Source organism: Gossypium raimondii, chromosome 3 (genome assembly GCF_025698545.1).
Source record: "Gossypium raimondii isolate GPD5lz chromosome 3, ASM2569854v1, whole genome shotgun sequence".
In the NCBI taxonomy this organism is placed as follows: domain Eukaryota; kingdom Viridiplantae; phylum Streptophyta; class Magnoliopsida; order Malvales; family Malvaceae; genus Gossypium; species Gossypium raimondii.
In genome coordinates, this window is record NC_068567.1 from 24,664,932 (window position 1) to 24,689,586 (window position 24,655).

At 33.3% G+C, this 24,655-nt stretch overlaps 1 protein-coding gene across 2 annotated transcripts; it reads left to right on the forward strand.

Annotated features, from left to right (window-relative positions):
* The first annotated feature begins 8,510 nt into the window (after window positions 1-8,510).
* Window positions 8,511-19,793, forward strand: LOC105793918 (zinc finger CCCH domain-containing protein 5). Of its 2 annotated transcripts, XM_012622823.2 has the most exons (9): window positions 8,512-8,955; window positions 9,415-9,549; window positions 9,649-9,780; window positions 9,956-10,114; window positions 11,799-11,891; window positions 12,187-12,303; window positions 17,850-17,924; window positions 18,063-18,286; window positions 18,533-19,793. In XM_012622823.2, the coding sequence occupies exons 1-9, from the start codon at window positions 8,581-8,583 to the stop codon at window positions 19,425-19,427; spliced, it is 2,205 nt and encodes a 734-aa protein (XP_012478277.1). In that variant the 5' UTR covers window positions 8,512-8,580; the 3' UTR covers window positions 19,428-19,793. The 2 variants fall into 2 exon arrangements, with proteins under 2 accessions (XP_052484181.1, XP_012478277.1); XM_052628221.1 differs by having other exon boundaries at window positions 8,511-8,955; window positions 9,415-9,780.
* The last annotated feature ends 4,862 nt before the right edge of the window (window positions 19,794-24,655 follow it).

Genomic DNA, 24,655 nt, shown 5'->3' on the forward strand with positions numbered 1-24,655 from the left:
CTGATGACAATCTTGAATAATGTGAACTTTATATTTAATTTCTCTAATCAAGTCTGTTTCAACTATCTTGTTTTCGCTCCATTTTAACTAGTATAATAGGATTTGACATTTCTATCAGTATAAAGATTCAAACGATGCCATTTTTATTCTGGACTAATATATGTTATTATAAGCGAATTCCGCCAACGACAAATATTTTTCCCAGCTACCTTCAAACTCGAGAATACAACATCGTAACATATCTTTCAGAATCTACATTACCCGTTCCGACTGTCTATTTGTCTATGGATGAAATGTTGTATCGAAGTTAAGTTTAATACCTAGAGTCTCATGGAGTTTACCCCAAAATCTCGAGGTGAATATTAGGTCTCGATCAAAAATAATAGACAACGGTACTCTGTTTAATCTGATAATTTCTAATATATATAACTTAGCTAACTTTTCAAGAAAGTACTCTGTTTTGACCGGAATAGAGTGAGACGATTTCATTAGTCTGTCAACAATAACCCAAATCGAGCCTTTCTTCTCTGTGTTGCAGGTAATTCAGATACAAAATCCATTGTGACTCCATTTCTATTTAGGAATCATAACATGTTGTAATAACCCAGATGGAACTTAATGCTTGACTTTTACCTACTAACAAACTAGACATTTAGCCATAAATTCTAAAACTTCATGTTTCATACCTGACCACCAGTACATCTATTTCAAATCACAAAACATTTTAGTACTACTTGGATGAATGGGTTAAGTACTACTATGAGCCTTTGATAGTATATCTCATTTCAATTCTAAATCATTTAGAACACACAATCCATTGGGGAAATACAACATAACATCGACACAAACACTGAACTCTGTAGACAGATCATTCTGAATCTGTATTTGATTAACTAGCAACTTCGAGTCATCATTTGTAACTTTCAAATTCTCTGAACAAACAATGCTCTAGCTTTCATTTTTGCTAACACAGAATCGTCACAATTCAAAGTCAATTGAGCATTCAACGCTCTTAGGGTAAATAGTGATTTTTGACTTAACACGTCAGCAACTACATTAACTTTTCCCGGATGGTAATCAATTACCAGATCATAATCTTTCAATAACTCGAGCCATCATCGCTATCTTAGGTTCAATTCTTTTTTGAATCATTAAATATTTCAAGCTTTAATAATCGGTATAAACATGACATTTCTCGTCGTATAGATAATGTTCCCAAATCTTCAAGGCGAATACAATCGCGACCAATTCTAGATTAAGTTAGGTAAGTCCTCTCGTGTGGTTTTAGTTGTCGAGAAGCATAAGCTATAACCTTTCAATCATGTATCAATACACAACCTAACCCATGGAGCAACGCATCACTATAAACAACATATTCCTTCCTGGATTCAGGCTAAGTCAATACAAAAGTTTCCGTCAATAAAGCTTTCAGTTGGTCAAAACTCTATTAGCACCTATTTGACCAAACAAACTCAACATTTTTCTATAATAGCTTAGTTATCAATAAAGTAATTATCGAGAAAATTTTAGCAAATTAACGAGAATAACTGACTAAACCCAAAAAACTATGCACCTTTGAACATTTTTCAGAGTTTTCCAATTAAGAATTGCTGAAATCTTACTTGGATCAACTCGTATATCATCTGTAGAAATCACGTGACCAAGAAATCTAACTCTTTGAGCCAGAATTCACATTTACTAATTTTTATACGTACAATTGTTTCTCGTGCAAAGTCTGTAACACAATTTCCTAATGCGGAGCATGTTCGGATTTTGTTTTAGAATAGATCAGTATATCATCAATAAATATTACTACTAATGTATCTAATGAGACTTAAAAACCCGGTTCATCAAATCCATAGAGCAGCAGGGCATTAATTAATCTGAATAGCATTACCAGAAATTCATAATGTCGTAACAAGTTCGAAATGTAATTTTTGGCACGTCAATATCTTTAACTTGCAACTAATAATAACCGGATCTAAGATCTATTTTTGAAAATGCTATAGCACCTTTCAACTGAACAAACAAGTCATCGATATGGGGCAACAGATACTTATTCTTTATCATGACTTTATACAATTTCCTGTAATTAATGCACAATCTCATCGACCCATCTTTCTTTTTCACAAACAACACAGGTGCATTCTAGAAAGATACCCTCAGCCGAATAAGACCTCTATCAAACAACTCTTGCTACTATGCTTTAAGTTATTTTAGCTTAGCTGGTGTTATTTAATACAATGCGATTGATATAGGAGTAGTTTCGGGCATCAAGTCAATCACAAACTCAATTTTACGTTCAGCTGGTAATCCCGACAATTCTTCAGGAAACAAATCTGTAAGCCGATTAACAACCAAAACCCAGTTAACCTTTAATCTTGATTCTCGAGTATCAAGTATATACTCCAGATACGCTTCACAACATTTTCGAATCAATTTCTGTGTAGAGATAACTAAGAAAATTCTAGTAGGACTATCTAATCTATTGGTTTCAGTGGTAATCATTTCACAAGTATGACATTTTAGATCAATCCGTTTCAATCTACAGTTCATCACAACATCGTAATGTCAAACAATCTATTCCTAGAATAATATCAAATTCGTGAAAAGGTAACAACATCAAATTAGCAAGAAAGTCATAACCTTGTATTCTAAGTAGACATTTACGACTTATTAAGTTACTAATGCAGTGCAATATACGAATGAGTTGACCCAGGGTCAATCAGCGCATACATAGCAATATCAAAGAGATAGAATGTACTAGAAATAACATCAGGCGCAATAGCTTCAGATCTAACAACTGTGATTGTTAATTCACATAATTTAACATTCAACCAATATGCCTATCATAGGCACCTCAATCACAACATTCCAATAACACATACCAGAAACTTGCACTAAAACATCTTTCTTAATTCCCATATATCATATTAAGTTAACTACTAACATTTAATATCATACTTTAAAGTTTTACATATAAAAAATAATACCAATAACCAACAAGCCTATTACATGTCATATAATCCAAAATAAACGTTCCAAAAACTATTGAAAATAGGAGGATAGTGTGACTTGAGTGTCGATCCGATCGTCCAACCTTCAAAGAATCTACAAGAACAAAAAATAACACAAATAAGCTCATTGAAGCTTAGTAAGTTGACGTACAAAAATGATAAATCTTACCAAAGTAATACAATAAATCATTCAGTAATAACTCAATTATATGTGTTCCTTGTCATCCAAAATCTCAACCCGGTGAATTGCATAATTCAATTCAAAGCTCAAGTACATGTTATAACTATCAAAATCACTAAACAATTTACGATTCAGAGGTTTACGATTTGATGAATGACTTATGGATATGAGTACATAGATATTCCAACTAAGACATGTCAATCGCTCGTAAGAGCTAATCCACCCGATAACATGTCATATGCTCATAAGAGCTAATCTACCTGATAATATGCCAGATGCTCACAAGAGCTAATCCACCCGATAACACGCCACAACAAGGAGTATAACATGAGAGTTCACAACAAATGCTGAACCTCTTCCTACTCGGGAAAATATATATCACTCCACAAAGATCTCCACTCCAATCTCCTCATAACACGTCCTAATTCGATTGTACTCTATCTCAGGTTCATCCAATTCAAGTACAGAAATTCATCACTATTTCTCAAACAACTTTACATCAACGATAAAACAATTATAAATATTATATCATATTATATCATCACACATTTCATATAGATATTAAATTATAAATCGTACAACTTACCTAAATTGAATTGTAGTAGTTGCAGAAGTTTAGGGACTAATCTGCGATTTTTCCTTTTCCACGTATATCAACAAGGTCTTGATATGGAAAGGAATCAAGAAAATCGAAGCTTCTCTTCTCCCTAGCTTTGGATTTTGGCCATTTGAAGAAGAAAATGAAAGTGAAATTATTTTATTCATTCTTTAATTTTGTTTTAATTTTGTTTAAATTACAAAATTGCCATTGATCACATAATATTTTATCAATTTCAACCAAGTTGCCGTCCCACTATAATAACTAGGGTATAATTGCAGCGTAAGTCCTTCTTCAGTTATTAATTAAGTAATTAAATCATCTAAATGTAATAATTACTAAGTTTTGCACCTTTTACAATTTAGTCTTTTTTCCTTAATTAACTATCTAAACGTTAATATTTCTTAACCAAATTTTAATACAACCCTAATGACTCCGTAAATATTCTATAAAAAATATTTACGAGATGACACGATGGAAATTTATTGTCTTGGAACCACTGTTCTAACACCACGGAAAATCGAGATGTTATAAATAGAAACAGTAAAATTTTTATTCTGGAAAATATGTTTATAAATTGAGAATAAAATTTCTCTATTTTTCAGCAGAATAACAATCTCTCAAAAGTTGTGTTAATAACTCTATTGGTGCCATCTATTTATAGGAAGAGAAGGAACCCTTGTAGAGTTGTAGGGGTTTATTTTAAATAGAAAAACAATATCCTATTTAGACTAGGAGAGGGGTGAGTGACTAATCCTTGTATTTCTACTAGGGTTGTCTCCCCCTTCATGTTATATGAGGGGTTTTGGGCCTCTCACACATCTGGTCCAATTACGAGTACTTTTTGAGCCTTTTTGACCTAGTACTCTGTATTGTGATCCAACTTGATTCAATTTTTCTATTTCTCAAGATAAAATTTAATATTTACATATTAAATAATTTTCTCATCTCAATTTTACTCCAGTAAATTTTTTATGATTTTACCTTGGCAAAATTTTGATGATTTTACCCTTGGTAAAATTTCGAAAAAATTCGTTCAATGTCACAACTCAACATGTTTGCTATGACCAAATGGTTTAGTTTCATTTTCGGGCTTCAAAACAGTCTAAAAATATAAACTCATTCTTCCATCATTTTTTAAGTAATCCTATATAGGATTGCAAATTTCCATTTTTGGAAACCTATATTCATTTTCAAATGATTCCATTTCTCCATTTTAGAGAAAACCATAATTATTCCTGAATTTTTCTCATTTCTCTTTTTCTATTCATTCTGTTCATTTCTATTCAAACACGCAATTCATTTCTAGTTTCAAAGAGCTAGTAGAGGGATCGATTGGACATATATGGTTAAGGCTCAAATGATTTATAATTAAGTTTTGGCTTTTCACCTATTAGTTATAAACTCATTTAATCACAAAGTCATTCCACTATAGTATCATGATTGAGCTCTCCCCAACAACATACCATTATGAAAGCAACTACTCATTGCTCGTCCAATGACCTTGTCATAAGTGTGTTACCCTCATGGGATATCATTGATCTCTTTGGGATAATATTCGTTCTCCCAATATGATCATATTTTATCCCATGGTAATTATTACATATTCTTTCATGAAAAGTCAATCACTATCAAATAGTGATCAATCATCCATCGTAAAGATGGACGACCCATGGTTACGTTTACTTTTCATCAATCATGTAATGCTAGTGAGAGGATATCATTTACCCATGTTTTAGGCTATGAATTCCACTGTTGTGAATGACTCTACATACTACAAAAGTCGTACACCCAACGCACTAGCTTTCGGTTCCTTATCTATTTAAACTCAGGCTTTTACTTACATCAAAGTGTACGAGTCATACATACATAGTCCACCATTCACCCAGGATTTAGGTATGCCACACTATGCATAAGTGAATAAATCCATAAACGGATTTAAGATCTATTACAGTTAGTCACATTTATGTCTATATCTTTTAGGATTCATCCGCTTCAATACCCAAGACAAAGCATCTCCCCAATTGGACTTGATAGACAACATATTAATCTTTTATTTGGTTTGCTCATTTCCAATTAAACTAATGACATGTTTAGGTTCATCTACTAATATAAGTTATCTTTTTGTATTAGATTTGACCACATAATACTGCATAGTATTAGTTAAATATTAGACAACCAGTGAGTAACATTTGCTTCAATTTTACTTTGCATGCAAAAATCATTTGAGGAAAATAATACAAAGTATTAATGTAATTTATGAATAATTTTATTAATCAATCTGTTTGAAAAGATCACAAGTGTATTTAGATGAAAATACTACACTTAGGGCACCAGATCCAACAATGACACCATATAGTCATCCAACTATAGCCTCGCAATCGCCAGCTCAAACGGGGGGATGTATAATGGGCATCAAGGACACGGTCACAGCTAATGACAGACAAAGGAGATGATTTTGGAAATCAACCCCAACTTGTACATGAAGACGAAAACGAAGTCGATGACGAGCCACCAACCGAAATAGTGCGATGGAACTCTAAGCGTGCCCGATGCCCACCCGATTGTGGCATACATTCGGGACGCTGATGATTATGTTATTTTGTAATTTTGTAATTTTGTAATTTTTTGTATACTTTGATTTACATCCTAAATGTACACTTATTTACAATATAAGAAACAAATTTATTAAATTGGTTTGATCTATACACAATCATATTGTGAGTTTAAAATTTACAATTATTTATGTTACTTTTTCATTTAAGTTTTTCACCGTCCATTTGTTAAGTACAATACTTTCAGAAAGCAAATAATGACTCAAAAGGTTTGGGAAAAGATTAAAACTTTGGCTTATGTATTGCAATATATCTTACTTTAATAATTAATATTTACTTATAATTTACAGAAAAAATTAATGAATAAACAAATAAGTTAGTGTTTTCACTGCATGATTTACCATATAGTTATTAGTTATTCTCATCGATGCTCCCGGGTTGTGTAGACACACTGAAGTCATTGAGTTTGAAATTTCTATATTTTCCCCAATCAAGTTTATCTTGAGAATCCGAGTTGTAGGGGCTTAGAAGCAATCAAGTTGGGCTAGTTGAAATGGCTAGAGAGAAAATGCACCCGGCAGGGGGTGTTTTCATCTGACATGATAGTGGAAACACTTCCTACATGATGCGTTTTCCAATCAAGTTGGGCTAGTTGTAGGGGTGTTTTCACTGCCATGTTAGATGAAAACGCCCCCTGTAGGGAGCCTTTTCTTTCTGGCCATTTCTACTAACCCAACTCAGTTACTTCTAAGCCCCTGAAACTCGGGATTCTCGGGATAATTTTTTTCCCTTTATACCCCACCCCATCCCCTATATAAATGCTCCTTCTTCATTCCATACTTACCCATATCTTAGACTTTTTCTGAATTGTTTTTTTCTTGTGTGTTGAAATTTTCGGATTTAAAGATTTATCTCTCTCTTGTTTCGAGGGAGACATAATCATAGTTTTAAGTTGTGTTTGGGTTCACGATGATGTCATGGAGCTCGGTAACTTACAAATTTCAGCTGCAGTTTGAGTATGGCGCCATTACCTAAGAAACTGAGACTGTTTTGCAACTCGAGGTCCAACTTGGCAGTGATTATACCGTCTCGGGTTGAAGTGTAAATAGGGCTTCAAGGTTACAAAGGTTATACTGTCAAAGGATGGAGCATGATTGGGGCCTTAGTTGGTGGTTATGCGGGCACAACAATTAGTTCTCTTCATTAGAGGAGCATGCTTTATGAAATCCATACGGAAGTGCGAGGAAGAAAAACATAAGGGCCTTCCAGTATAATCAAGTAATTTGTGTTGTTCATCTCTACCAAAGGTAGTGACCTTTTTAGTAAAACCTATTACACCCCTATTATGTCATAGGTTATAATAACAGGGGTCACTGCCTTTGGTGGACATGAATAAAACAAAATAATTGATTATACTAAAAGGCCACTGCATTTTTCTTCTTTGTACATCTATTTGGGTTTTATAAAGCATCCTCCACTGACGAGAAAAAACTGATTGTCGTGCCTACATAACCACTGTCAAGTAGGCCCCATTTATACTCCATCATTTGACAACATAACCTGTGTAAACTTGAAGCCTTAGTTACACTTCAACCCTAGATTGTATAATCACCTCCAATTGAGACCTTAAGTTGCAAAGCGATCCGGCTTTCTGGGTGATGGCTCCATACTCACATGGCAGCTGCAATTTGTAGGTCACCTAGCTCTACAATACTATCGTAAATTCAAACATTCCTTAAAATTATAACTATGTCTATCTCAAACACGGATGAAAATAACTCTACAAACTTTTAATTTACAACTACAATAAAAAAAACCAATCTTTAACTAAGTGAAAACGCATCCTACATGGTGTGTTTCCACTGATGTGGCAGACAATGAAAATGCGCATTGTAAGACGCATTTTCCTTTCTTTCTCCAAAAAGAATGTAGATGGATAAATTTTAGAAAATCAACATAATTAGTCAAATGTTTTTTTTAGCATATATATACACAAAATTTGACATTTTTATGTCTAATATAAATGATTCCTTAAATAAACCAAAATTTTTTCCATTTAATTTAACCTATATAAATACATTATTTATTTTCTTTAAAAAAAAACAGCACGAAAATGTAAACATAACTGAACATAAGTAACTTATTTATTTTATTTTTATAGCTTACCTAGACTTTCCAAAGAACTAAGGCACAGCAATTGAAACAAACAGCAGCGAAGAAGTAGCAGCAATGGCTGAAGCTGAAGCAGCAATTTCGAAACAAGAGGAAGGAGGGCAAAGAGACAATCATCCCATGACGAAAGGCAGAAAGGAGAAGAGGAAAGAAATTAAGAAGATGAAGAGGAAGCAGTTGAGGAAGGAGGCAGCGGAGAAGGAGAGGGAGGCGGAAGAGGCCTGGCTCAACGACCCCGAGGAGCAAAAGAGGATTGCTAGAGAGGAGGAGGAGGAGCGAAAGAGGAGAGAGTTAGCTTTGAGGGAGTTCGAAGAGAGGGAGAGAGCGTGGATCGAGGCTATGGATATTAAGAGAAAAGCTCAAGAAGATGAGGAAGAAGTGGAGAAGAGAAGGGATGATTCCGAGGATGCAAACGGAGAACAACGGCAACAGGTTTGTTTATTCAGCTTCTTTCTAAAAATTTTATTATTCTTGGTTAATTTTTTGTGGTGTTTGGTTTCTCTAAGAATAGGGCAGGAAAGGATAAGAAAGCAAAAGAAAAACAACAGAATCGTATAAATTTTCGGTTAGACATGGATTCTTATTATTCTTTTTTCATTTGGTGGGTAATTCTACCTGTTGTTTTGTTTTATGGCTCTGTTTTCTAGCGAATAACAAAACTGTGTGAAAAGAGGAGTCGATATATGTATTTCCCTTTTGGTTGTTTAATTTTCTTTGTTTTGTTCTTTAATAAAGCAGACTTCCAGTTCGAGTGAGTTATATTCATATTCTTACAGATTCTTTGGGGTGAATTCTGTTCGATTCTTCTGAAATCTGGAACTGAAAGAACCTGCAATTGGTTTTGTTTATTAATTATGAATGGATTGTCTTACATTCTTATATGCTTGCCAGGAAGATAGGGGTGATGATTGGGAATACGTAGAAGACGGCCCTGCTGAAATTATCTGGCAAGGAAATGAGATCATTGTTAGGAAAAAGAAAGTTAGGGCTCCAAAAGGAGAAGCAATTCAAAAGTGTAAAGAAGAGGTAAAATTATCACAGTCGCTCATGATTTATATTTTTCATGCTATGTTTTCTTTTCTCTTTTTGGCAACGGTTCGGGATCTTGAAGGATTTTGCACACAGGACGCTGATAGGCCTACATCAAATCCTCTTCCTCCACAATCTGAAGCTTTTTCAGACTACCTGAACACATCATCAGCACAAGAGGTGTTAGAGAGTGTTGCTAAAGAAGTACCTAACTTTGGAACTGAACAGGTTCAACATTCATCTCTTTTAAATGCTATATATATATACTTGCGTAAAGCTTTCTTCCCATGTTGATTGCTACCATACCTTATGTTCTCTTGGTACTCTCTTTCTTTTGTCGTGGGGGTCAGTATTGAGTTAGTTAGATATCATCATTCCAGCCTCATGGTTTTAATTTTGATAGGATAAAGCTCATTGTCCTTTCCACTTAAAGACCGGAGCCTGTCGATTTGGTCAGCGTTGCAGTAGAGTTCATTTTTACCCTGATAAATCATGCACGCTGCTCATGAGGAACATGTACAATGGTCCTGGCCTTGCATTGGAGCAAGATGAGGGGCTTGAGGTCTGTAAATGCTGCCCTCAACCGATCCTTGTGATTTGTATCCTGATAATAATTCTGTCATTATGAATCTACTGCTATACTGTGTTATCAATTTAAATCTTGTGTTCTTTGCCCAATGAAGTCTGAATTATTTGCAATACTATTACAACTACTGCAAAGATCTTAAGGTACATAAAAAAGCCTTCAAATTATCCTTTTAAAATCACGTATGGTCATAATTTTTTATGCCATTGGTTAATGTTTCGGATTTATAGAATCTTCATTGTTTTAGGTATTTGTCTTTGCCAATTTTTGACATGCTTAAAATTCTATTACTGACGTGTCATAGTTTGAAACTGCATTTTAACTCAGATTTATGTTTAATATCTATTTAGTTTCTTTAACTTAAATCAGAGATGCATGGAGTCACCTCAGTGCTGGTTCTTGGTTTTGGCGTTGGTTGATTGGTTGGAGTTGAAACTGTTAGCTAATATGTATCCTACTTTTTGTAGATGAGAGTGATTATCTTGTACTTTTTTGCTTTTAATTTTTATCTGTTTACCATATTCAACTACAGCATTTATACTTTTTTCCCTTTTTTTTATTTGTGCCATTTCTACTTTCTTGTTTCCACTGTCCATTTTTGCCTTCTATCTACCATACTCTTAACAATCATTGTGCCCATAATTTGAACTCATGCTGCATTAATTGTCAGGTAAATATAGTTATTTTTATTGACATTTCATCTATTGTCTAGTCTTGTGGTAATCTGTAAATATTATATAATTCCAGTTGTTATGCGGAAATAAATTCTCATGGCTACACAAATGCAATCTTTTGGTCCACTTATTGGTTATTGCTCCTTGAAAACTAGTTAATTCAACTTGCAGTGTTCTGTGTAATTTACAGCTATTCTTCTTGGCAGTGATTATCACAATCAGTGTCAGGCTTCATAATTTGCTATTTTCTAATAGTCTTGTGGATTCTTCTATTCCAGACTATGTTGTAGAGTGCTTTGTTTGTCTTGCAATTGATAATTTATCTAATGTCATCTGATGATATATCAGATGGCTTATGTGATGAAGACATTAGTTGTTCCAAGCTAACCTCAGTGCTGATATTGGTATGGAAAAAATTAAGTGATAAGTTATGTTGGTTATCAAATATGGCTTTATTGTCCTTTGGGGGGACTTGAGATTGCAACTAGAGCTATTAGGTTTAGATGGGAGCACGATAAGGGGTTTGGTTCTATATCTTGTTTGTACAGGAAAATTATTTCAAAGAAGGGAGAATGAGTAATTGTTATTTTTGATGAATTTGGTCTAAAAGATTAAAGATATTTTTAGTATATATTTGGTTGGGCCTTTTGTGCACAGGCTAAATTTCTGTCTTGTTAAATTTCAATACAGATGGCTCAATTATTTGTATATAGGAAATGCCTGGAACATTGGAGCCACTGACAATAATTTGTGCTGTCTATATGTTGCCAAGCAGACACCCATAAATTTGTGTTATCTTATCGTGTTATTCTATTTATTTATCTTAAATTATAGTTGGTCTCATTGTGATCATTCTAGAAGAATGACTTGTAAACTAATGCAGCTACAGATATATGATTTGCATGTTAAATATATTCTTTTGATCTTATTATTTGAAGATACCATCTGCTAAAATTTCTTGGTTGATTGTTGTTTTTAATTTTCAGTATACAGATGAAGAGGTTGAACAGTGTTATGAAGAATTTTACGAGGATGTGCACACAGAGTTCTTAAAATTTGGGGAAATTGTTAATTTTAAGGTTGCAAACTGCTCTTCCTGCCATATTAATGATGCTTATAACTTACTCTCAAGCTGACCTATAAAATGAAGCATTCTGCAATTTTTTATTTTTATTTTTCTAACATTATTTTGTTAGGTATTTTCCCTAGGATTTTGTTTAATAACTATTATCAAAATTAATCCAAAAGCTGATAAAAATGTTTTCCATTTCTTTTGTCTTTTTGGAGTTAACAACCTTTAGTCGGTTCTCAAGATGAGGGTGTAGGCTTGTTACTTCTCTTTCTTTTCAGATTCTGATTGTGAGTATTTGTCAGGTGTGTAAGAACGGTTCATTCCACTTGAGGGGAAATGTTTACGTGCATTATAAATCACTAGAATCTGCTGTCCTTGCTTATGATTCAATAAATGGGCGATACTTTGCTGGCAAACAGGTAATTTATTCTCTTAAGGTTTAATTATGTGCCATTGCCACTAGGGTTTTACAAAGAAAACTGAATTTAGTTTAGTGTTGGGTTTTGTTTTAGAAAATTGAATTGGTATGAACAAATGTAATTCAGGTACCACTTTTGATTGCTTCTGCCCCATGGCTTTCACTTATAGAAGTGAAAAGGGAAAAAAGGGGTTTTGGATGAAAAAGCAAGCATATTATTTGAAGAATCAAGAATTCATTTTATAAATGTAAATTTTGAAGAGTAAATTTGTGTTTACTTCTTTGTAGAATAATTATACGGTTTAGTGTTGATTTTAGTCTGTGTTGAGACAGAGAACGAAGCAAAATTGTTGAGAGAAAAAATCTTTATGCTTTTCCATGCTTCTTGTCAGTTACAGTAGCTTCCATTTATACATGCTAAAATGCTAAAAAATAGGCCTTAGTAATGGGCATTATTACAAAATGCAGCAATTACTCATAAGTTATCTTTCCCAACAACTAGTCAATAATTTATCAGTAAAATAGCCCTATCAAATCTCAATAAACAATTACTCCTAAAACTTTTCTCCCAAATATTTGTCAACATCCCTTAATTTCCACTCTCCCGCTCAAGCTGGGCAATGGATATTCATCATGTCCATCTTGGACTTCAAATTCTCCAAAATATTTTTAGTAATGCCTTTGTAAGAATGTCTGCAGTTTGCTGACATGTAGGTGTGTAGATTAGCCTAATGATTCCTTCCTCTATCGTTTCCTTGATGAAGTGGCTATCAATCTCCACATGTTTGGTTTGATCATGGTGATAGGGATTTTTTTTTTCGCAATGGTTATAGCTGTTTTATTATCACGGAAAATTTTCACGGAATTTCCTTTAGATATCTTTAATTTTTCTAGCCAGATTCCCTGATGTGGTAAATTTTTAGGTTGAGTGGAAAATCTAAATAGCTAAGAATATTGAAAGAAGATGATTAACGTAATTGAAAGAATGGGGTTCTAGTTTCTTTTTTCCAGCAAACTATGGTTATTAAAATTCTCTTATTGGGAAAAAAAAAACCTTATTCTATTAACCCTCTAGTAGGGTATTTATCCTAAAAGTCTTACGGTCCTATTAACCTTCTAGTGGAGCATTTATACTAGAACTCTTACTATTAACAATATAGTAGATTTTCTATAACTCTTACTAAGAGGCCTATGCTAATAAAATAGCGTAAAACACAAGACCTAAACTCAAATTAAATAACATAAGATACAAACTTTAAATAATTAAACTAAATTAGATACTTTTGTATCATTCCTTCACCAATGCCATGAGACATTGCTCTAAATTCAACTTCTGAGCTGCTCCTAGCTACAACAAATTGCTTCTTACTTAGCCATGTGGCCAGGTTCCCTTAAGAAAGTACAATAACCCGTAGTTGATCTTCTATTTGTCTTGAAACTAGCCCAATCAGTAGTTGTGTACATTTTGACGTCCCTGTCGTATAATCCTTTGCCAGACTTTCTGGACTTTCTTTCAGATATCGAGGGATACATATTTTCTAAATGCTTCTCAGTTGGACTGTTCACGAATTGACTTACCATACCTACAACAAAATTGATGTCTGGTCTAGTTTAAGCTTAAGTAATGTGTTATTTGATAAATTGAAAAATTAAATGCTGAAAAATAAAGGGTTTAATATTTCAAATACTGAATTTCTATTAGAAAATTATTTTGTAAATTAGTAAAATTAAGTATTAAACATAAATATGTTGCTTGCTAAAAGTAAATCTTGATTTTTAAAAGTGATTTATCCCTTAATTTTAATCTTATTGATATATATTATATTATTTTGGATTTTTTACTAATTTATTTCAAATATTATAAAAAATCAACTCAACATTTTCAACATTAATTGATAACTATTTACCTTCTTATCTTATTCTACACTTTTTGTTCAAAACTTTATATTAAGTAAAAAATTAAAACGATTATCAAGCACAATTAAAATATTAAATTATAAAAATTTTCATTATGAAAATTTTCAATGGGTTGTCAAACACTCTAAATTTAAGTATTTGATACCTTTGTCTACTAAAGGATTTCCATCTTGTTAGTAGGCTTCATAAGAGTTTGCTGGTTTGCACATAAGCCTCCCAGTTTCTTTCTATAGATCAAGAACATATTTTCATGGAATGACTGAGATATCCTTTCTTGATCGTGCTAGTTCCATACCAAGGAAGTATCTGAGTTGTCTCAAGTCTTTGATCTCAAGTTTTGCTCTAAGGAGTTTCTTTAGATTGTTTATTTCTTCTTTGCGGTCTTTTGTCAGTATGTTATCATCTACATAGATGATAACTGTTGTCTTTGGCCGTTCAATAGAAGACTTGAACATAGTATGGTTTGTTTGGCATTGTAAGAAACCATATTTATTTACTACCTTTGTTGGTCTCCCAAACCAAGCTCATGGAGACTACTTCAGGCCATATAGTGACTTGCGAAGCTTGCATACCTTGCTGATGTTCCCTTGGGTTTCAAATCCCTGGTGAAGAGCCCAGTTCAAATTTGTCGCCAAATGATAAGAGTACTCCGCAAAATTTAACTTGGCTAGTGAGGCAAAAGTCTCCTCATAGTTGACCCCATAGGATTGGATGAACCTTTTTGTAATGAGACAAGCTTTGTAGCTGTTAATGCATACCATTTGTGTTATATTTGATTGAGAAGATCTATTTGCATCCAACCGGATGTTTTCCTCTTGGCAGTCAATGATCTTTGATGTGTTATTCTTTTTTAAAGCTTGGATTTCTTCCAAAGAGTAATTTTCCACTCGGGTTGCAAAAAGGTTTCTTGAATGTTGTTTGAAATCTATTCATCAGTTAGAGCAAGAACAAAGGCTTCGAAAATAGGGGACAACCTTTTGTAAGGGATATAATTATGAATATGATGGTGTATGGTGTTTAAAAGACCTTACACCTTTTCTTAAGGCTATAGGTTCGTGAAGATCATTTTCCATGATAGTAAGATTTTGTTCAGTAGGACTGTTGTGTGCATATTTAGATTCTCTTGACTTGGTTCAGATCTTGGATTTACTGTGATGTGATACGTCCCTCTAAGTTCTCTTGTGTTTTGTCTCTGAGAATAGACCATTAGTCCTTTTCCCTTCACCTATGTGGACTTCGGGTTAGAGGGATTAGCTTGGTCGCTCATGGTATTTGATATTTTAGGCTCAAGTGGTTTAGATTGGACTTCGGTTTGTGTTTTGGTGATAAGACTCTTGAGTTGATTGATAGATCTCAGAATTGATATTCCCTTTTGATATGATTAATAGAATTCATCCTTGAATATCAATTTTGTCGTTACATGGCTGATTTTCAAAGGTGATATCCATGGAGTTGTAGAAATTTTTGTTTTTGGGGAATAAAACAAGCCTTTCTGATTTTGGAGCATATCCTAGGAATATGCATTTATGAGATCAACTTGCTCCATTGTTGGTTGATGTAAACAAATGTTGTGCATCCAAGGACTTTATTGAGTGTGGATATAGAGCAAGGAATTCTTGACATGGTGTTTTGAACTTCAACATTCTAGAAGACATTTTGTTTATCAAATTGCTATAAGTATGACTTCCACCCAAAAGCGCTTGGCTCATGCGTTGAGAGCATTATTGATCTAGCACGCTCCAAAATGTGTTGATTTTCCTTTTGGCAATTCCGTTTTGGTGTAGTGCGTTTACTCGAGCTTTGATCAATTATTCCTTGCTCCATGAGATAAGCTCTAAGGATCGAGTTAAAGTATTCCCTCTAATTATTTGTCTCGAACACTTGTATTTTGGCTAGAAATTGGTTTCGAATCATATTGATGAAATATTGAAATATTTGGCCCACTTATGATTTTTTCCTCCATGAGGAATACCCAAGTAATCCTTCTGCGATTTTTCTATAAATGTGACAAACCGCCTAGACTAAGAAATATTGTTGATTCAAGATGGTCCCAAAATATCACTGTGAACCATTGAGAAAGGATGGGATGGTGGGTATGGTTGATTTAGATTGGTATTTAAAATGTGTTTGGATATCTAGCAAACCTTGCACTGAAAATTTGTTGAGTTTTTGTTGAACAAAGGAAGAGTTTTTCTATATACTGGAAATTCAGGTGACCTAATCAGCAATATCACAACATGATTGTCCTATCCTTATTGATACTGGATTATGAAGCCAAACAAGCTGATTTTTAGATTGACTTTTCGGGACTTCAACTCTGAGAAGGTAGATGCCCGCACACATCCTAGCATAGCCAGTTTTCCCGGAGTTCAAAACCTAAAATTCACACATGTTGAAGGAATTTAGCAGCATAATTGGTGTCTCTAGTAATGTTCTTTATAGATAGCAGATAACAACTAAGATTGGACACAAACAGTACTGAATTTAGCAACCAGGCTGGATATTTGAGGGCAACTTCTTCTACCAGGCAAGAACTTCCATCTCAGGAAAATGTCATACTCATTATATATGGTTCGGACTTAAATTAGATAAGATAGATGACAGAACTATTGCCAATGCAGCAGCTAGGTAGGAGATTTGAGGGTATTTCTTTCCAACAAGCAACAAGTAGGTTTTAGATATGAAAGGTAGAAACTTATAAGCTGGATCATTTACTAGAAATGGATTCGATGTTATTGCAATATTTCTTATTTTACAATGATGATTAAATGTTAAAGGTGAAATTACTTTCTCTTGGATTAGTGGGCATTTATGGCTTTCATTTTTAATTGGTAAATAAATTTTGAATAGAAGTTATTTTTGGCTAAAATATAAAACCAGTCCTTAGTGAAATTTCTCTACTAAAGCCTCTATCCTCTTATTGTTTGGATGAAAAATTCTGTGTAGATTAACACCATTGGCTCTCTTTTCCAGTTGAGAAAAAGGTTGGCACATGACATAGGCTAGGTGGAATAAATTGTCATGTGCCATAAGGAAGGTGAAATACCTTTGGCCATAAGGGCATCCATGAGAAAGTACTAAGAAATTTCTTTTATATATTAGTTCCATGATAATTTTTTTTCTGTCATTGTCACATGGCAATTTTATTTCAGTTGGCAAAAAGGTTTAGGGTGTTAATCCACATGACATTTCCATCCAAATAAGAGCTTAACTGGAAATAGATAATAGTTAAGGGGCTCAATAGGTTGCAATGAAAGAATTAAGGCCTAGATGATAAATTAAGTACAAGGGTTTTTTGTTGGTTGAATTAATTGCTGGCATTGGATAATTCATTCTATTAGAAAATTTTATTGACTTTTTCTTGCATTCATGGAACATGGAACACCGTTGTTATGGGCATCATATTTTATAAACTGCATTTGGGCATCATATTTGCCTGCAATGATATTTGTTTGTGGGATCTATTATGCTTGGCCACTGCATTCTTGTCCTGAGATGTAGATATGCACGGCCAGCTGTTAAGGATATAAAACCAATTACCATATCCATGGTTCTTTTTCCCCTTAAATTATTACTCTTTTATATGCTTAACTTATTAGCTATCTGTTCTGGGTGATGGGTTCATGATAGGTAAAATGTGAGTTTGTCAACATTACCAGATGGAAGGTTGCCATTTGTGGGGAATTTATGAAGTCAAGATTGAAGGTACTTCCAGCATCCTAATTTCATGTAAAACTAGTTAGACTATTTTCTTCACTGGCTTTTGTTAAATTTGTCATGCCTGATGCTTGTTCTGCAAGAGTTCTATCTGCAATTTATGATCTGTTTGTCTCGTGTTAACAGACATGTTCTCGTGGAACTGCCTGCAATTTTATCCACTGTTTCCGGAACCCTGGTGGAGACTACGAATGGGCAGATTGGGACAAACCACCCCCTAGGTATTGGGCGAAAAAGATGGCTGCTTTATTTGGATATGGTGATGAGGCTGAGTTTGAGAGACAGATAGAGCAAGACAATTCTGGGCATTTGAGGAACCCTAACCATCTGGTAAAATCAGATGATGATAGGTGCGTATTTTTAATTGTAGCAATAAGTCATAACTTGGTTTTGTATGTTATGTCTTATGTTTTCTGTTGGTCTGGTCTATTACTAATAAAAATTCTTACATGTCAACCATAGTAAAAATGTCTGGATTGTAAATTTTCTGCTTGTCAGCTTAGGTTTATTTTATTCTTCTGGTTTAAATTTGAAATCCATTTCCATACATCTGTTAAGATTTGTTCTATTTCTCATTATTTTCTGATTCACGATAGGCACCGCTCTAGAAGATCAAGATCCAGGGAGAGGGGCAAGAATAATGATAGAAAACAAAGAAAAGATTTAGATGGAAGATGTGATCGACAGAAGACAATTTTAAAACGGGAACAAAACAGTGAGAGAATCCTTGATACCTGTTCTGATGGAGGTTATTCAGAAAGTGACATAGATGGCTCCAGAGATACTGATAAAATTAGAAGCCATTTTCATGCTAAGAGAAACTCAAAATGGCAGAGTGATTCATCAGAATACTTGGCTGATACGAACAGGGTCTATGAAGACACAGAATGTCAGACCAAGAAAAGGAGAAGGCATCAAAGTAAAGGGGAATACCGAGATGATCATGGAGGCAGTGGTGTCCGCATTCATGAAGATGATGGAGATCAGTTGGATAGAGACAGAGACAGTGAAATACACCACAGCCAAGGTAAAAGCTCAAGACACTATATCAGAGAATCATCCCTGAATGATTGGGGGCCTAGCAAGAACAAAATTCATGTTTCAGATTCACTTGTAAAGCAGTTGAGTACTGTCAGTGACAGAGAAAGTCATCATCATAATAGACAGAAAAGCTCAGGAAACCTGGACGAAGTTTTAGGACCTGATGATTATGGCAATGCTGACTATAGGACTCATGAGAGTAATTCTAGTGATCATGGGTCTGAGAGGGATAAGGGCAGACATCATGATCATCAGAGTAAGCATTCACGACACTTGGTTGAATGTTCTGAACTCTTAGATGCTCCAGTTCATCAAGCAAAGTTAAAAGATAAACGAGACCTAAAAAGGGGTAGGCACTCAAGGCACAGGTATGAGGAGATTGATTCTTCCGATGATCGTGAGGGGAAACATCATGTAAAACGCAGATCCCATGGTCACAAAAGACAATGAGAAAAGGCCAAATAGGGATACTTAAATTCTAGCATCATTAATAGAAAGCTTCTAATCTTTATAATTTTTTATGAGTTAGCTCTAGGATCCAAGGTGTAGCTTCTTCTACGGTCGTACACAATCTAAAGATGCGGCAACTTGTTTAGGAACATATTGCACAGTGGAAGCAATGTACGTTAACTAGACTTGCACCGACCTTGCACGCTAGCATCCAATCTAAATGTTAGGGTCCGTTTGATTGCCAGTAAAATGTTTTCCGTAAAATGATTTTTGGAAAATGTTTTACTTTTCTGTAAAATGATTTACTGGAAAATATTTTCTGGTGTTTGATTGAATCTGTGTAAAATATTTTCTGTTGCTTGAAAATATTTTTCGGAAAAATTGTTTTTACATATATTAATATATATTAATAAATTTTTATATTTTAAATTATTTTTACATATATTGTAATGATTTATTTATAATAATACTCAATTATTAAGCTACAATATTAATTATTATAAATTGAAAAAACTAATATCAAATAAATTATTTATAATTGTGTTAAAAAATAAGTATTGAATAATTATAAATTGCTTCAAAACCACAATGAGTACTAGGAATTAATAATATTATCCAAATACATAATTAGTAATACACCACATAGTAACAACATTGTCCAAGTGCATAATATTACACCACATAAAAGTATCAATATCTTCAACCTTGAGAAAATTTTTGAAGTCAAATTTTTTTATGCTTCTTACTTTTAACTAAAAAAGTTTTGGCCTCGGATTCATGACTCACTAGATAATCAAACACAGAACACAAGAAGTCATCATCAAATCCTTCTTCCTCCATCGACATCACTTGTTCGTAAAGCTGTGGTGTCTTATCGGCAGAAAATTGTTCCAAAGCATTAGCAAATTTGCCAAGTTGTTCACCCACAAATTTAATTTGTTCATCAACGAGACTTTCTTAAACACTTTTTCTTTTACGTTTGGATGTGCCAGATGAAGATACATTTGTTCTTACCTCTTCAGCCTCTTCATTGTCGCAGTCTACAGGCATTGATTCTTCATTACCATCATCCAAATCTATGCCAGCAAATGTTCTGGCAAAACTCCCTGTTGCCATATCTTTGCCAAAACCAAAGCCATTTCATCATAATGATCAATGTTTTTGTTCAAAAATGGTTTATACTTCTTATGTGCCTGTTGGATATTATATACAATTAGAATAACAAGTAAAAAACAATTGAAATATACTTAACATATATATACATATATTACCATCACTGTTGCATCATATGTCGCTCTATCACATGTGATCATTTTCATGTTATCATCCCATCCAAAACCACTTTCACCTCAAATTTTGCATATAATCTGCCACTGGTTTTTTACTGTCCTCAAATGATTTTCCACATGCTTCGCATCGCATTGGACTTGGAATCTTTCAAAAATGGCGTCGACAACTCGATTAATAGAAACTGCTTTGAAAGTATTAAAAGGCTTATTTCTTTTTCGAGCCTCCTCTGCTAGAATTTCAAGGAAAACATGTTCCATCAGTTTTGTCCACTTGAATTGCTTGGAGGTCCCTTCTTTGTTGCCCTTACCCATTCTACATTAAATAATTATCATTGTCAATCATTTCAATATCCAACAAGCTTAAAACATAATAATAAATTCAATATCCAACAAGGTTAAAACATAATCAATATCTAACAAATTCAAGACATATATCAAAATCCAACAAACTAAAATTTCAATATCATTATCCAACCAACATTTACAAAAAAAAAAAAAAAACAATAACCCTAAGCCCTAAATCTACCTAATATTTCTAGCCATATAATTAGTCCACATAGTTTGTGCAATTTCATCTCTCTTAGCAGACCATTCTCTTGCTTCTTGTCTTTCTTCTCGCTCCGTGAGAGTTTGTATTATCGAATCAGACTCAGACGCCTCGTATAATCCTTGATTAAGTAAATCACTAGGATCAACTCCCATTATATGATTATGAATGATACAACAAGCCAAAACTATATCTACTTGAGTTTGAAAATTCCAAAATGGTTCAACATCTAATACACGAAACCGTTTCTTCAAAATCTCAAAAACATGTTCAACAGTGATCCGTAATGATGAATGGCGAAGATTAAAGAGTTCCTTTGCATTTTCAGACCCTTCAGCACCAAACTCTTTTAAATGATATCGGACACCACGATATGGGGTAATACATCCAATTCGGATGCCATATCCAGCATCAGCAAGATAATATTTACCTACAATTTTACAATACATAATTAATACTAATAAACTATGAGCTTACTAGAACTATTTGTGATAAATATTACCCTCCGAAATTCTTAATCCTCTTGGGCGTGAAAGTGCATCACTTAAAATACGAGAATCATGTGCACTACCTTCCCAACCAGCTAGAACATAGGAAAATTTCAAATCAAATGTAATGGCAGCCAATACATTTTGTGTCGTCCCCCCTTTACGGCTACGAAATCTTCCTTGCATGCTAAGTGGAACGGATGCACGAATATGAGTTCCATCTAATGCTCCAATACAATCTTTAAAATAAGGATAAAACCTTGGATTGTTTCTAATTTCACTAGGAGTTGACTCATCAGGTAATCTAATAACTAGTCTATACAATTTCAAAATAGCTCTCAATACAATCCTAAAGTAATGGTGAACTGTCTGAGTTGATCTATAATATCTAGATCCAATCACTCAAAACCTTACATTATGACCAATTATATGTAAAAATATAACTACTTGCTCCCTAATATTTACAGATTTAGGTGATTGTAACAAATTATTCCTACTAAGAATATCACATAAATTAAAAAAAGCGATCGGTCTCATCCTTATCACATCAATACAATGCTGGTCACCACTATATAAAATACTATTAATATAATTTTCTCTTTCATAATCTCGATTCACACGACGGCGAGAAGCAATTTCCTTCCTAGTTTCTAATTTTTTAATCCAAAGAGTCCCAAAAGCTAAAACTGAAGCCACGACTCCGACAATTGCATTTTGATGTTGATTACGATCCATCTACACAAAATAATGCCACACAAATATTAGTTTTCAAATATATTATTTTAATCATTTTAAGTTTCACTTTACTTAAATCATGTGTGGGTTTTATTTAAATATATATATATATATTTGACTTAAATTTCACTATATACAAATTATTCTAATTGATTACCAATCAAGTTGAAAAGGAAATGTTATGTGAATTTTATAATAGCATTATTTTTTATTTAAGGTTTCTTTTAAATATAAGATTTATATATAAGATTTTAAATTACCAATCAAGTGGTGTATTACTTGAAATTTATATATAAGATTTATTATTTTATAAATTAGTAATTTTATATTTTTAAATTGATTTTTCTAAAATTTTATTCACTCGATTTAGCTAATGAATGCAAACATCTTGGCAAATGCAAACATATATATAAATATGTATATATATATATTACACTAACAAATGAAAGCACTCAATAGTTGCAAAGATAGATCACAACCCAAACAGAAGATCAACTCTTCAATCTTCTGGTTTACTAATGCATAGTAAAGAAAATGCAGAAATTGAAACATAGGAAGCAGCTACAAACTTATTCAATTGTCTTTTCATTAACAAGCATTCAACAGCCAAATAAAAAACTAGAAAGTTATATGCAGCTATGATGCAGTAAGTTCCTTATTATAAATTCAAAGTCTAATAATTCCATGGCAACCTTTAGCAAATACAGATTTCAGATTTCAGATTTCACTATATACATATTTCAGAAGGTCACTTTTCAGCAAATAAATGTTGTGGGATATTTTTTTTATTTGTTACAGCATGATGACGTATATACAAGAAAATGCAAAATCAAAAGTGCAAAGATATCAACTGGAAAACAAAAATCATATAGGACTTTAATTAAGGACTTCATATAGGACTTCAACAAATAAAGCAAGTGTTTTATCGTATAGGACTTCAGCAAATAAACACATCTTCAGCTTCTTAGAAACACATCTTCAGGAAATAAATCACTTACATGTATTTGATGTTACAAAAAAGCACTTACATGCTAATCTAATAGGACTTGAGCTGGGAATTTAAACTCATTGTAGATGTAGAACTTTTAACAATACATGGCTTCATAAAAAAAGCTGAGTAGACATCAAATTCCCAGCAAGAGCAAAAGGGAATCAAAATTGTTTTCCCTCAAGCAAATTCCCAGAAAAAATTCATAGAGAACTAAGGAAATATAGCAAAAGCAAAAGGACATCAAATTTGGTCTCCTCTTGCAAATTCCCAGAAAATTTGAATTCTCTAGATTCATGTTCTAGCCTATTTTCCACTAGCAAATTGGTTTCAGATACATCTACCTAATGCATCTCAAACATCAATAAACACTTCCAAGATCTACTTCTTCAAAACTCAACTTCTTCAGTAGCTTTTATTAAGCATCAGGGTAGGTTAGTGATATCATGAGGGTCCTAGGAAGATGTTTCTAATATGAGCCATAATATTTACTAGAATTCAAATAAAATACTTATGGGTCCGTGTATGTATGTAATTGTAAAATTATGAGCCTTGAACATAGATACTAACTGGCAGAAACTTGAGCAAGCAGACTTACCAGAATAGGGTGTCCAATTAAACTGTTTAAAACTGCAAATTTCCCAGCCCCTTAAGCAATTTTTCAACAAAAAAAAGAAAGAGATGAAAGAAAAATAGTCAGGGCTACATTTCTATATGCAAAAAAATTGAAAGAAAAGTGATACCGCAATGTTAAAATTCCTAATATTATATTTAATACTAGCAAAAAGAATAGTTTTACAACAAAAATTAGCAAAATACAAAGTTAATTTTTAACTTGATTTGTCAAATAATCCAACATGCAATTGCAATTACAACAAACCGATGATATCTAATATCTTTTCGTAATTTGATTCTAGAAAATGAAACAAAAATAGAAACAAACAAACAGAGCCGAGGAAATTCTCAAATAAAATGAAAAAAAAGGAAACAATAATTTAAAGCAAAATTAAATTAATTCAACAATTGAAGCTTCAAAAAAGAGCAAATCTTAACATGCAACAAAATTTAGCTTTTTAAAAAAAAACCAAAGTCATCGTCAGTCGTCACCTTCACTGAATAAAAAATCCAACCCGATTCTTTCGCTACCTGGAAATTTCGATGAAATCCGATCACTGACAAGA